Below are 15,276 nucleotides of genomic sequence, written 5' to 3' on the forward strand. Positions count from 1 at the left end.
GCAAAGATCATCACCAAAGGCGCGGCAATCTCTTCCCTCGCTTCCTGTAATAACCTTGGGTATATCTCATCTGGCCCCGGGGACTTATCTGTCCTCATGTCTTTCAAAATTTCCAGCACATCCTCCCTGTTAACATCAACCTGTTCGAGCATATCAGCCTGTTTCACGCTGTCCTCACAAACGACCAGGTCCCTCTCACTAGTGAATACTGAAGCAAAGCATTCATTTAGAACCTCCCCTACCTCCTCCGACTCCAGGCACAAGTTCCCTCCACTATCCCTGATCGGCCCTACCCTCACTCTGGCCATCCTCTTGTTCCTCACATAATTGTAGAACGCCTTGGGATTTTCCTCAATCCTACCCGCCAAGACTTTTTCATGTCCCCTTCTAGCTCTCCTAAGTCCATTCTTCAGTTCCTTCCTGGCTACCTTGTAACCCTCTAGAGCCCTGTCTGATCCTTGCTTCCTCAACCTTAAGTAAGCTTCCTTCTTCCTCTTGACTAGCTGTTCCACATCTCTTGTCATCCAAGGTTCCTTCACCCTACCATCCCTTCCTTGCCTCAGCGGGACAAACCTATCCAGCAGTCGCAGCAAGTGCTCCCTAAACAACCTCCACATTTCTGTTGTGCATTTCCCTGAGAACATCTATTCCCAATTTATGCTCCCCAGTTCCTGCCTAATAGCATTGTAATTCCCCCTCTCCCAATTAAATATTTTCCCATCCCGTCTGCTCCTGTCCCTGTCCATGACTATAGTAAAGGTCAGGGAGTTGTGATCACTATCACCGAAATGCTCTTCCACCGAGAGATCTGCCACCTGGCCTGGTTCGTTGCCAAGCACCAAGTCCAACATAGCCTCCCCTCTAGTCGGCCTATCTACATATTGAGTCAGGAAACCTTTCTGGACGCACCTGACAAAAACTGCTCCATCCAAACTATTTGCACTAAGGAGGTTCCAATCAATATTAGGGAAGTTGAAGTCACCCATGACAACAACCCTGTTACTTCTGCACCTTTCCAAAATCTGCCTCCCAATCTGTTCCTCCGTGTCTCTGTTGCTATTGGAGGGTCTATAGAAAACTCCCAATAAAGTGACTGCTCCTTTCCTGTTTCTGACTTCCACCCATAATGACTCAGTGGACAAACCCTCCTCGACGACCTCCCTTTCTGCAGCTGTGATACTATCCCCGATTAGCAATGCCACTCCCCCACCTCTTTTCCCTCCCTCCCTATTCCTTTTGAAACATCTAAACCCCGGAACATCCAACATCCATTCCTGCCCCTGTGATATCCAAGTCTCCGTAATGGCCACAACATCGTAGCTCCAAGTACTGATCCATGCTCTAAGTTCATCACCCTTATTCCTGACACTTCTTGCGTTCAAATAGACACACTTCAACCCATCATACTGGCTGCAACTTTGCCCTGTCAACCGTCTAACCTTCCTCACAGACTCTCTGCACTCGGTATCTGCCTGTTCAACAGCTACCCCATCCACTGATCCGTAGCTCCGGTTCCCATTCCCCTGCCAAACTAGTTTAAACCCTCCCAAAGAGCTCTAGCAAACCTCCCGCCCAGGATATTGGTGCCCCTCCAGTTCAGATGCAACCCGTCCTTCTTGTACAGGTCCCACCTTCCCCAGAAGGTATCCCAATGATCCACATATCTGAAGCCCTCCCTCCTACATCAGCTCTGTAGCCACGTGTTCAGCTGCACTCGCTCCCTGTTTCTAGCCTCACTAGCACGTGGCACCGGTATCAATCCTGAGATTACTACTCTGCTCGTCCTGCCTTTTAGCTTCCAACCTAACTCCTTATATTCGCTTTTCAGATCCTCATCCCTTTTCCTAGCTATGTCATTGGTACCTTGGGACCTAACTCAATAAAACTCCATAAAAGAAATTCCCCTCATTCCCCCTTCTGGTTCTTTTGTCAAATACCTTCAACGTTTTATTACATTAAAGCCACTAAGTACCAGTTAATGCCTATTTGTGTCATCTGGTTAATGACCCTCCTGCAAATAGAACTGCTTTCTCCCTATCTACTCTATCAAAACCATTCAAAATGTTAAACACCTCTATTAAATCTTGAACCTACATTGCTCTAAGGAGAACAACCCCACCTTCTCTAGTCTCTCCACATAACTGATGTCCCTCAGTACTGAAGTCTCCTCTGCACTCCCTCTAAGACCTTGACATCTTTTCTCAAGTGTGGTGCCTGGAATTGGATGCAATATTCCAGCTGTGACCAAACCAGTGTTTTATAAAGGTTTAGTGTAACTTCCTTGCTTCTGTACTCTATGCCTCTGTCTATAAAGCCAAGCATACCATTGGCACAGTGGCGCAGTGGTTAGCACCGCAGCCTCACAGCTCCAGCGACCCGGGTTCAATTCTGGGTACTGCCTGTGTGGAGTTTGCAAGTTCGCCCTGTGTCTGCGTGGGTTTCCTCCGGGTGCTCCGGTTTCCTCCCACAAGCCAAAGACTTGCAGGTTGATAGGTAAATTGGCCATTAGCAATTACCCCTAGTATAGGTAGGTGGTAGGGAAATATAGGGACAGCTGGGGATGTGGTAGGAATATGGAATTAGTGTAGGATTAGTTTAAATGGGTGGTTGATGGTCGGCACAGACTCGGTGGGCCGAAGGGCCTGTTTCAGTGCTGTATCTCTAAAACAAAAAAAAAAACGAAAACTAAATAGTCTATACTCAATGAGTTACCTCATTGCTGGAAGTTAACAATGAGGTGATGGCCTCACCTACTGCCTGGAGCAAGATCGCCTGCAGTCGTGGCTTCCGCCCCTCTGAAGCAGAAAGTCCTGTCTCCAAGAGCTGCCAGCCAATCAGATTATATTGATCAAGCACTATATAATGGCCCTGAATTTGCTGGAGTGGGGCATCTTGCCACCTGAACCATTGTTAGACTTTCTCCCTCACCTTTCAGCTTAAAATGATTTTGTCCCCGTCAGTTGCCTCTCTGCTTCTCTCTCCTCCTTCAAGATGTTCATTAAAACCTCGCTCTTTGACTAAGCTTTTGATCATCTGTCCTAATACCTTTTCATGCAGCTCGATGTCAAATTTAGTTTAATAACGCTCCTCTAAAGTGCCTTGGGACATTTTACTGTATTAAAAGGTACTATATAAATGTCAATTTGTTGTTGCTGAAGAGTGAATTGATAATAATAGGGCAACTGGGACCTTGGTGAACGTTCTAAAGTGTGGTACCCAGAATTGGACACACTACAATGCAATGGCCCTTATGGTTAATATCGGTCTCTCACCTTCACTAGGCTGGCTGCCGGCACTGCCCCCTCCGTAAGTGAATCCAGTGACGTCGTGGTAGCCTGGTGGATGTGGGTTGTATGGGTGCTGTGGTGGGTACTGGTACGGGAAGGCAATGGGCCACGGTGCCGCTCCTGGGTGGGGGAGGGGTGCCAATGTGTCTTGATCTGAAGCGCCGCTTGATCCATCGTGGTCATTCAGGGTTAGATTAGCCATGTCTGCAGAAATGGAAGTATTACAGGCTGTTAATTCTGTCAATAGTAGTGCAATCGCTGTTGGCAGACACCAAATGTCTGGTCATCCTGTGACATGTGGTCTTACTGCAGGTCCCGACGCACTGCCTCATCTATGATCAATGGGAGCAAGTGTCTAAGGTCCAACGCTTTTCAACCTCCAACCCCTTCTCTGCACACCTTAATTTAACTTACCCCATTCCCCTGAAGACTCTATTTCAGCTGTTCCCATTGGTATGATCAGTCGCTGGGTACCAAGTGGCTTCATATTCCACTGTGAGAGTCATCACATCCGATCCTGATTCTGTCCTCACCCAGCATCTACATTCAGCTGGGGAGGGGGGGGTGGGGCGGGGGGGATTGGTTGGGAGTGGCTATTGTCACTGGGTAGCAGTCAAAAGTGAAAGGGCCAGACTGCTTCCTGTTCCTGAACCCAGGGGCACCACTGAGAGGAACAAAGGCATTCTACAGCCTCCTATTCTGAAAGCCTACCGGAGATTATATGTCTGCGGGGGTGGGAAGCATTTAGTCACCATGTTCAGGCCATCATGGTGTGTGGGGCAAGCTTAGTAGGCCATTTCCTGCCCGTCAGTTTTGTAGGTTTGTAAATATTCTTGGCAGGTTCTAAGCTTTGGAATGCTCAGTCTTCACATCGTCCTAGAACCTTTAGGCTTTAAATCCCAAATTTGATGTCACTAAATCACCACCTCATCTTCTGTCTGACTCATCATAATTTGCCTTGACCTTCACCATGTTAGCTCAGTAACAGATACAGCAGCAACGAACATCTTCAACATGGAGAGAACTCCTAATCTTCTGACGACATTTACAAACTGCACTCTACTGCCAGTTCCCCCGAGAGGGATTGCAGGAGAGGTTACTGCAGTACTTAGTGACTGGTCACACGTGTGTACCGAAGAGCTCACTCAGTGTTGGGTCATCGTGTGTGTACAACTCTGCTCTGTGTACAACTCTGCCCTGTGTACTAGTTAGCTCAGCGATGGGTCACACCGTGTGTACAGCACTGGCCTGAGTACCAGTTAGTTCAATGATGTACCACAATGTGTGTGTACAACACTACCCATTCCCTCCACTGTTCCTCTAAGTCTGGGGGGCTGTTATTGCAGCCAGTTTCTGGGGTACAGCAGAGGGAGGATGAGCACTGCAGGTTTGAGATGCCGCCACGCCACAAAGACTGAGTTAGCGACTCACTGCCACAGAGGTTCCCGAAGATGTAGTAGCACTGCTCTGAGAAGGTGATTTTGTTGACTGTGTGTCGGATATAACCTGCTTTGAGGAGATTGCTGGCGTATTTTCGGGCCTCGCGCCGGTCTGGAAAACCTTCAACGTGATTGTAAAGCCAGTCAACCACGTCAGAACCTGGGGAAACAACATAGAATGATACAGCACAGAAGGAGGGCATTTGGCCCATCGTGCCTGTGTCGGCACTTTTAAAGAGCTATCCCATTAGTGCCCCTCACCACCCGTGCCCCCCTGCCCATGCCCCACAGCCCTGCAAATTTTTCCCCTTCAAGTATTTGTCCAATTCTCTTTTGAAAATTACTACTAAATCTGCTTCCACCACCCTTTCAGACAGTGTGTTCCACAACAATCTTCGATACTGAAGGGAATACAATCCCAGTCTATTCAAGCAGTCCTCCATAATTTAACCCATTTTAGCCCCAATATCATTCAAGTGCTACTTGTTAGTGGCACAATAATTGGGGCAGTGGCTGGAGGGGAACCTACAAGTTTTTGCAAATGGATGAGCTGAGGTCACTAAGGCCAATCTCCCTCTTCCCTGTTTATCTCGTGATCAGTCATCAAGGACATTGTTGTCAAAACTGGCCATAATCCAGGCAGCTCGCTCGCCAACTGGTTGGGTCCTACATACCTATAAAAGCATTGGGGATCGTTATTTTAAGCCACATCCGGTCGCGGACTTCCAGACCCGATTCAGGTGACGCCATGGCCTTGACAATGGTGAGTATATCACTGTGGATCGATAAATGAAAATCGTCGAACCCTGAAAAGAAAGAGAACACAAACAAATCCTACCTCAAATAATGAAAAACACAGAGCAGTGCAGTGCTGGGCTGAGAGTCTAGGGGTGGGGTTGGTATGGAGTGGAGAGAACAGGCCATCCTCAATTGGCCTAATTTATAGTAAGCATTATTCATTTCAGCACACCATAGCACTATTAAGGATTCCAATTTTTGGCTTACTTGAACTGCTCCATGAACCAAAGCTAAATTATATAATATTGGGTTCATAGTCCATAGAGGCACTTGATGCAATTTACATTTTTTGTCAATAGGTGTCACTGTTATAGATAAAACAACATTCTATAAAACCCTGCCAGCGACACCTACTGGTTAAAAAAAAATCAATGATACAGCAATTTCACACTAAATATGGCAAACTTAAAACTTTCTTTTTCCACTTTTCCTTCCTTTGGGTCTCTAAATATAGGTTTGATTCTTTCTTGGCACATGGATTGCCAGGTGTCTTGAATTTTTCATGGCTTCTGTGATTGGCTGAGATAGGTTTCTCTGCTGAAAGCCATTAAAACCTATCCACTATGGATAGGTGCATTGAACTATCAATGGCTCACAAGATTCTGGGCTGGGATTACGACACACTAAACACTTACTAACTTATTGGGTTTCCACTGCTGATGCATGCCTTAAAGTTGGAAACTTCAAAGGCACAATGGATTCGAGTGATCTGGGATTTATTACCTATTTGTTATTCAATTAACCTCACAAACTCCTTAGACTTCAAATGAGCTCCCACATCTGCAGCACTAAAGCTGCCTCCAAGAGGTTCGGGCACATTTTGTTGACAAATGTTTTCTTTCCTCTCAACAACATGCAACACTTTTAAAAATGTGAAAGCATCAGTGCTTGAGGAGGCTCTGTTAAAATCTGTCAAGCTCCTGAGGAGGATACGAAGAAAACAGAAAACAGTAGGCAGCCATTCAGCCCCTCGAGCCTGTTCTATCATTCAATTAGATCATGGCCAATCTGCATCCCAACTCTGTCCATCCTCCTTGATTCCGTAATCCTTAGTACCCTTGCCTAACAAAAATCTATTAATCCCAGTTTTGGAATTTTCAATTGACCCCAAACGTGAAAAGCTTTTTGGGGGAAGAGTGTTCCAGATTTCCACTACCCTTTCTTGTTTCATTTCTCACTGTCAGGTCTCTGCATCTGTTATGGCATTTGCCTCTCTTATTTGATCAATACTGTGCTTCAATCCACTTACCATTCTTCTTCATTTGAAGATGCAAATACTCTGTATTTTCCTCCCTACATCTTTTCTGTGCTGAAATCCAGACTCGCGCCTTATCTTCATCTCCAACTCTTTCATTCCCAGGGCCTCAGAACTGTGGAACTCCTCACCTTGCTTAGTTTTCCCTTCCTTCCAATAGTTTTAGGCTTGAGTTTGGAGTCAACTAATCCTGGCTTCATAATTCACCTCACCTTCCATTTAATTCTTGTCAATCTCTGTGGTGCCCTGCACTATACTCCTTGACACTTCAGCTTGGTTGCTCAATTAAAAATTTTGTGCTGATGCACTGAATTTTTAAACAACCTGTTCTCTTTTTTGCTCTGTGGTGTGTTTTCCCTGTCTATGGTGCGAAAATCAGGTCAATGGTCAGATGTTACCAAGTAGAAATCTCTTTGTATTTCTGGTGTTAAAGCACTGCACCCTTCCGGGGACACACAAACAACACAGGTGAAACAAAATAAAAATGGTACAAACTGAGAGAAAAGCAGCTCGGTGATTGGGAAGCCATGCTGTGTAATGTCAGGCAATGGTCACGTGCGGGTGGAACTTACGTTCGGTTTCTGGGATGGAGCTGGTGATGGAAGAGCTGGTGGAAGTAATGGTGCTCATGGAGGGGCTCATACCATATGGTTGATACGCTCCTGTCATAGCTGCTGTATGCGACACCCACGCCGCAGGGTCGATGGGGCGAATGGGCTCACCTGAGGGTGGGGGGGGGGAAAGAAACAAGGAGACGTTAGTACTAACCCTGTGACAGCCTCTTTATGGCATTAGGGGTCTTATTACAACTTCAAACAGTTCTGAGTAAATCAACTAGTGTGTGCATATATGTATGTGCCTCTATGTGTATCCATGTGTGCATATGAGAGTCTGTATGTGTATGTGCATCTGTGGGCATGCATGTGATTCATCAACCTCACCCAATGAATTCACTTTGTTCATTCGTTGGTGTCATCTTCTTACCAGAATTCACTTAGATTAACGGTGATAATACATGGCAGTGTCGGGTTACACAGCGTACTGTAACTAAGGCAGTCTTTATTCTCCTGTCAAACAGTGGAACCTTGATTATTCACAATCCCTGTTATCCACCATCTCAATTATCTGCAAGGATTTTCATGGGAGTTTGGGGCTTAGTTTTGCATAAATCTAGCACAAAGGAAGATAGTTGTGGCTGTTTGAGGCCAATCATCTCAGCCCCAGGATATCCTCAGAGTAGTCCCCTACGCCCAACCATCTTCAGCTGCTTCATCAATGATCTTCCCTCCATTGTAAGGTCAGAAGTGGGGATGTTAGCTAATGATTGCACAGTATTCAGTACCATTCACAACTCCTCAGATACTGAAACAGCCCGTGCCTGTATGCACAAGACCTGAATAACATTCAGGCTTGAATTGATAAGTGGCAAGTAACATGCATGCCAAACAAGTACCAGACGATGATAAATACAAGAGAGAATCTAACCACCTCCCCTTGACATTCAATGACATTGCCATCGCTGAATCCCCCACCATCAACATCCTAGGGGCCAACATTAACCAGAAACCTAACTGGACCAGCCACATAAATACTGTGGCTACAAGAGCAGGTCACAGGCTGGGAATTCTGCAGCGAGTAACCCACCTCCTGACTCCCCAACGCCTGTCCACCATCTACAAGGCACTAGTTAGCAATGTGATGAAATACTCGCCATGTCTGGATCAGTGCAGCTCCAACACCACCAAAGAAGTTTGCACCATTCAGGACAAAACTTCCCACTTGACTGGCACCCCATCTACCAACTTAAACATTCACTCTCTCTATCACTGGCGCATCATAGCTGCAGTGTGTACCATCTACAAAATGCACTGCAGCAACTCACCACGGCTCCTTTGATAGCACATTCCGAACCTGCGACCTCTACTGCAACAACAACTTATATTTATATCGCACCTTTAATGTAATAAGACAACCCAAGGAGCATTATAAAACAAAATATGACACCGAGCCACATCATGAGATATTAAGTCAGATGACCAAAAGTTTGGTCAAAAAAGTAGGTTTTAAAGAGTGTCTTAAAGGAGGAAAGCAAGCTAGAGGGGCAGGGAGGTGTAGGGAGGACATTCCAGAGTTTAGAGACCAGGCAACTGAAGGTGATTCCGCCAATGGTGGAGCGATTAAAATTGGGGATGCACAAGAGGTGAGAATTAGAGGAGTGCAATTATCTTGGAGGGTTGTGGGGCTGAAAGAGATTACAGAGATAGGGAGAGGCGAGGCCATGGAGAGATTTGAAACAAGGATGAAAATTTTAAAATGAAGATGCTGCCTGACCGGGAGTGTTGGTCAGCGAGCACAGGGATGATCGGTGAACGGGAATTGGTGCAAGTTAAGACATGGGTAACAGAGTTTTGGATGACCTCAAGTTTACAGAGGGTAGAATGTGGAGACCACCCAGGAGCACACTGGAATAGTCAAGTATACAGGAAATGAAGGCACGAATGAGGGTTTCAGCAGCAGATGAGCTGACACAGGGGCGAAGTCGGGCAATGTTACAAGATAGAAATAGGCAGTCTTACCGATGCCGTAAATGAGGTCGGAAGCTCATCTTGGCATCAAATGTGACACCAAGGCTGTGAACAGACTGGGTTAATCTCAGATTGTTGCCAGAGGGAAAGATGGAGTCAGTAGCTAGGGAACGGAACTGGACTGGGGAATGAAAATGATAGCTTCAGACTTCCCAATATTTAATTGGAGGAAATTTCTGCTCATCCAGAACTGGATGTCAGATAAGCAGCCTGATAGTTTAGCAGTAGTGGAGGAGTCGAGAGAGGTGCACAGAGGCAGCACTGTGTACCATCTAAAAGATGCACTGCAGCAACTCACCAAGACTTCATCGACAGCACTTCCTAAGTCAGCAACCTCTACCACCTAGGAGGACAAGGGCAGCAGGTGCAATAAAAACACCACCATTTGTAAGTTCCCCTCCAAGACACACACCTTCCAGATCTGGAAATATATTGCCAATCCTTACTCGTCGCTGAGTCAAAATCCTGAAACTCCCTCCCTAACAGCAATGTGGGAGTACCTACACCACACAGACTGTAGCGGTTCAAGACAGTGGTTCTAGGCACCACCTTACAGAGGCACAGTGGCGCAGTGGTTAGCACCGCAGCTTCACAGCTCCAGCGACCCGGGTTCAATTCTGGGTACTGCCTGTGTGGAGTTTGCAAGTTCTCCCTGTGTCTACGTGGGTTTTCTCCGGGTGCTCCGGTTTCCTCCCACAAAGCCAAAAAGACTTGCAGTTGGTAAGTAAATTGGCCATTAGCAATTGCCCCTAGTATAGGTAGGTGGTAGGGAAAAATAGGGACAGGTGGGGATGTGGTAGGAATATGGGTTTAGTGTAGGATTAGTATAAATGGGTGGTTGATGATCGGCACAGACTTGGTGGGCCGAAGGGCCTGTTTCAGTGCTGTATCTCTAAACTAAACTAAACCTTCTCAAGGGGCATCGAGGGATAGGCAATAAATGCCAATCTTGCCAGCGACACCCATATACAGAGAATGTATAAAATAACACTGCTCATGTGTAACAGTATACCAAATAACTTGACGCTGTCATGTATATCAGCTTAGCCTGCAGGCAAATTGTATGTGGCGAGCGATGTGGTACACATTAATTTAATCACAGTCTGTGGTGCCAGTTGCTTAGGTTTTACCCTCCTTCAGATTATAATTTCTGTCACCACAGTTGGTATTTTTGGAGATTTCCCCACGCCACCACATTACATTCCTTTGTCCAGCACAATGCTGAACTCTGCCTAGAGTGGGACCAATGTACAATTTCCAGCTTGTACTTAACATTCCATAACCATCATTCCAAGGGCCCTACACACAACCACCTCACAGAGGGTGTGGAGAGGTGGGGGAGTGGTGGGAGGGGAAGAGGGCTCAAATTAGAGGTTGTTGTTTTAGTGATCTGCCTCGGGCAGGTCCTCTGCTCATTTCTCCATGTCTCGCAGTCTTGCACTTTCTTCCCTCCCTGCCAGACACGATACAAGCGTTTTGTTAGTCCTGTTAGTCTTATACCTTTGACTTGTGTTAGCCATGAGCAAGAAACTAGAGAAAAGAATACATGAGGTAGTTTCCCATTGCCTTCCTCAAAGTGCCATGTAATAATGCACAAAAGTTGATTGTACATCTCACGTCGCCCGCCCCACACCTCACCCGCGTCACTTGCTCCATAACATCAACAAGTTGCCTGTCCCACTCTAAGAGAAACTGAGGGTTGGAGAAACTCAATTTCGACTGAGGCTAAAAACAAGCAGGAGCGGATTGGCCAGGCTTTATACAACCCCACTATATTTTCTTTTCCCATGACTTCCAAGGATTAGAAAGTCAGACGGTGCTTGCTCCTGATCGTTATCCAGTGATCATTAATTAGAAAGTAACAGTGTAAGTGAGTGGCAGAGAAACGGAACACTTCAGGTGAAGATTGGATAGGACTATGCTGTGATGCTCCCCATGATTCATGCAGCATAGTCACAAATGCACACACAGTAGACCATCATACCGCTGCTTCTTCACTGATGTAAAGTGATTTCCGATGCACCAAAACTGCACAACTACACCAGAAGTCGTTGATTTAGCAATAGCAATAGCTGTTATAGTACCCCAATTGGTCAAATGTATAGACAGATATTTGAGCATTCAGGTGGCATGGCATCTGGGTTCTGTGCAATCTTGGGGACGGGCATAAACCAATACTGTAGCTGAACAGATGGACAAAATATGATCGGCTCCTGATAATCCAAATTTTTTTTGGTGTCATCCAACAATTTGAATTAAACTATTTGGAGTTGAGAGTAGACCATCACTTGTTTCAATTATTTTTTCTTGGCATGAGGCAAGGATGGCATTTGTTGCCCATCTCTGATGGTCCTGAGAAAGTTTGTTGGGTCTTCCTCTTCAACCCGTTTGATACACTGACTGGTTGTTTGGCCACTTCAGAAGGCAGTTAAGAGTCAACCACATTGGTGTGGGACTGGAGTCACATATAGAACCAGACCGGGTAAGAACAGCAGTTTTGATTTGCTAAAAGTACATGAATGAAACAGTTGGATTTTTGCAACAATCTGATGGCTTCACGTGACTTTCTGTATCTGCTTTTTTTTCCCAAAATTTAAAAAATGAATTGAGAAAAAAATAAACAAAAATCATGCATTTCTTTCATGCCTTTCACAACCTCAGGACATCCCAAAGTACTTTACAGCCAATGAAGAGCTTTTGTGAAGTGTAGTCATGGTGGTAATGTAAGAAACATTGCATGCAGCATATTACACATGTTACATTTTCTTAACTTTCAGAGGACATTTTAAAAGGCTAATTGATCTCCTGTGGCTTTGCACATGGGGAGTTAAATCCAATCGGTTAGAGGCCAAGGGATAGTTGGACCACAGTGTGCATATATAATTCAGCCTGTCTTTTTAAAGTTGCCTATTCTGTCTCGTTTTAACATTTTCCATTATAAGGTCCTTTTTTAAAAATTCTTTCATGGGATGTGGGCGTCGCTGGCCAGGCCAGCATTTATTGCCCATCCCTAATTGCCCTTGAGAAGGTGGTGGTGAGCTGCCTTCTTGAACCGCTGCAGTCCATGTGGGGTAGATACCCCCACAGTGCTGTTAGGAAGGGAGTTCCAGGATTTTGACCCAGCGACAGTGAAGGAACGGCGATATAGTTCCATGTCAGGATGGTGTGTGACTTGGAGGGGAGCTTGCAGGTGGTGGTGTTAGATTAGATTAGATTAGATTAGATTAGATTAGAGATACAGCACTGAAACAGGCCCTTCGGCCCACCGAGTCTGTGCCGAACATCAGCCACCCATTTATACTAATCCTACACTAATCCCATATTCCTACCAAACATCCCCACCTGTTCCTATATTTCCCTACCACCTACCTATACTAGTGACAATTTATAATGGCCAATTTACCTATCAACCTGCAAGTCTTTTGGCTTATGGGAGGAAACCGGAGCACCCGGAGAAAACCCACGCAGCCACAGGGAAAACTTGCAAACTCCACACAGGCAGTACCAGGAATCGAACCCGGGTCCCTGGAGCTGTGAGGCTGCGGTGCTAACCACTGCGCCACTGTGTTCCCATGTATGTGCTGCCCTTGTCCTTCTAGTTGGTAGAGGTCGCGGGTTTGGAAGGTGCTGTCTAAGGAGCCTTGGTGCATTGCTGCAGTGCATCTTGTAGATGGTACACACTGCTGCTACTGTGCGTCGGTGGTGGAGGGAGTGAATGTTTGTAGATGGGGTGCCAATCAAGCGGGCTGCTTTGTCCTGGATGGTGTCGAGCTTCTTGAGTGTTGTTGGAGCTGCACCCATCCAGGCAAGTGGAGAGTATTCCATCACACTCCTGACTTGTAGATGGTGGACAGGGTTTGGGGAGTCAGGAGGCGAGTTATTCGTCTCAGGATTCCTGGACTCTGACCTGCTCTTGTAGCCACGGTATTTATATGGCTACTCCAGTTCAGTTTCTGGTCAATGGTAGCCCCTAGGATGTTGATAGTGGGGGATTCAGTGATGGTAATGCCGTTGAATGTCAAGGGGAGATGGTTAGATTCTCTCTTGTTGGAGATGGTCATTGCCTGGCACTTGTGTGGCGCGAATGTTACTTGCCACTTATCAGCCCAAGCCTGGATATTGTCCAGGTCTTGCTGCATTTCTACACGGACTGCTTCAGTATCTGAGGAAGTCACGAATGGTGCTGAACATATGAAAAGGAAATGACCTGTAAACTAGTCATGGTGTAACTGTACCCACCCGCCAGCAGTGATGCTGTAGCCCCCATTCCCCCCCCCCCCCCTCCCCCGACACTGGCAGGAGGTGGTAATTACAGAGTGACAAGTTTACATAGCCTATTCCCACAGGACGCTGGAATTTACAATGGAAAGATGTTGCCAAATCGTGGCAACCATGAGATTTTTAATATAGTAATGCAAATATTTAACCCCATTCCTTTTCTCGTTCGCTTCCTTTTAGCTCCTTCTCCTTATTTGAGACCAATGCACCACTGTGGAAGCTACTTACTTCTGGGGAGTGTGAAACAGGCGCGAGGTGTTGGATCCCAGCATTTGGCAACAGTCAGCGTGATGGGCCTTAAGGAAACAACACAACAGAACTTAGGACATCCACACACCAAGTTAATAAAACCCTCTTCAAAACTCTAGAAAGTAAACAGTTAAGGGAAACATCAGGATTTCCGCATCTTTTCCTCTTTGAACAGCCATCCTGAAAACTGACAGCTGCTGAGAGACTAGCCTGGTTTAAGAACAAAACGACCTTAACGATTAAGGAAGTCTTAACAATGCACTTAGAAAAGCACAGTATGATTATAACAAGTCACCGCGGTTTTACTAAAGGGAAATCCTGTTTGACAAATTTATTCCAGTTTTTTGAGGATGTAACGAGTAGGGTAGATAAAGGGGAATCAGTAGATGTAGTATACCTGGATTTCCAAAAGGCATTCGATAAGGTGCCACACAAAAGGTTAATAGACAAGATAAGGGCTCATGGAGTTGGGAGTAATATTAGCATGGATAGAGGATTAGTTAACGGACAGCAAGCAACGAGTGGGTATAAACAGGCATTTTCAAGTTGGCAGGCAGTAATTAGTGGAGTGCCACAAGGATCAGTGCTGGGGCTTCAGCTATTTACACTCTATATTAATCACTTAGATGAAGAGACAGAGAGTAATTTATCTAAGTTTTCTGATGATACAAAAGGTAGGTGGAAAGGTAAGCTGTGGGGAGGACAGAGAGAGGCTGCGAAGAGATATAGACAGGTTAATTGAGTGGGCAACAAAATGACAGATGGAGTATAATGTAGGGAAGTGTGAAGTTTTGCACTTTGGTCGTAAGAATAGAAATGCAGAATATTTTTTTTAAAAGGTGTGAAACTTGTGAATGTCGATGTTCAAAGAGATTTGGGTGTGCTTGTACAAGGATTGCAGAAAGTTAACATGCAGGTACAGCAAACAATTATGAAGGCAATTGGCACGTTAGCCTTTCCTGCAAGGGGATTGGAGTACAGGAATAAGGAAAAATTGCTACAATTGCACACGTTTTTGGGTAGACAACATCTGAAATACTGTGTGCAGTTTTGGTCTCCACATTTAAAAAAGGATATACCTGCATTGGAGGCAGTACAGTGAAGGTTCATTAGACTGGTCCCTGGCATGAGGGAGTTGTCCTATGATGAGAGGCTAAGTAAACTGGGCCTGTATTCTCTGGAGTTTAGAAGAATGAGAGGGGATCACATTGAAACATATAAGATTCTAAAGGGGTTGGATAGGGTAGACACTGAGAGATTATTTCTGCTTGTCAGGGAATCTACAACATGGGGACACAGTCTCAGGATAATTTAGGACTGAGATGAGGAGAAATTACTTCACTCAATGGGTTGTGAATCTTTGGAATTCTCTACCCCATAGGGCT

The 15,276-nt window shown here is 45.6% G+C and overlaps 1 protein-coding gene across 1 annotated transcript in view; it reads right to left on the minus strand.

The window, feature by feature from the left end:
* The window catches only part of LOC137375468 (segment polarity protein dishevelled homolog DVL-3), a 154,566-nt gene that overhangs the window by 13,000 nt on the left and 126,290 nt on the right, over positions 1–15,276 (minus strand). Inside the window, exons 10-14 of the mRNA XM_068042757.1 lie at positions 13,871–13,938; positions 7,352–7,501; positions 5,401–5,532; positions 4,719–4,886; positions 3,273–3,491 (exon numbers count right to left, since the gene is read on the minus strand). Of these exons, the coding sequence (XP_067898858.1) occupies positions 3,273–3,491; positions 4,719–4,886; positions 5,401–5,532; positions 7,352–7,501; positions 13,871–13,938 (737 nt within the window). The remainder of the gene's footprint in view (positions 1–3,272; positions 3,492–4,718; positions 4,887–5,400; positions 5,533–7,351; positions 7,502–13,870; positions 13,939–15,276) is intronic.

Source organism: Heterodontus francisci, chromosome 11 (assembly GCF_036365525.1).
Source record: "Heterodontus francisci isolate sHetFra1 chromosome 11, sHetFra1.hap1, whole genome shotgun sequence".
NCBI classification, from domain to species: Eukaryota; Metazoa; Chordata; class Chondrichthyes; order Heterodontiformes; family Heterodontidae; genus Heterodontus; species Heterodontus francisci.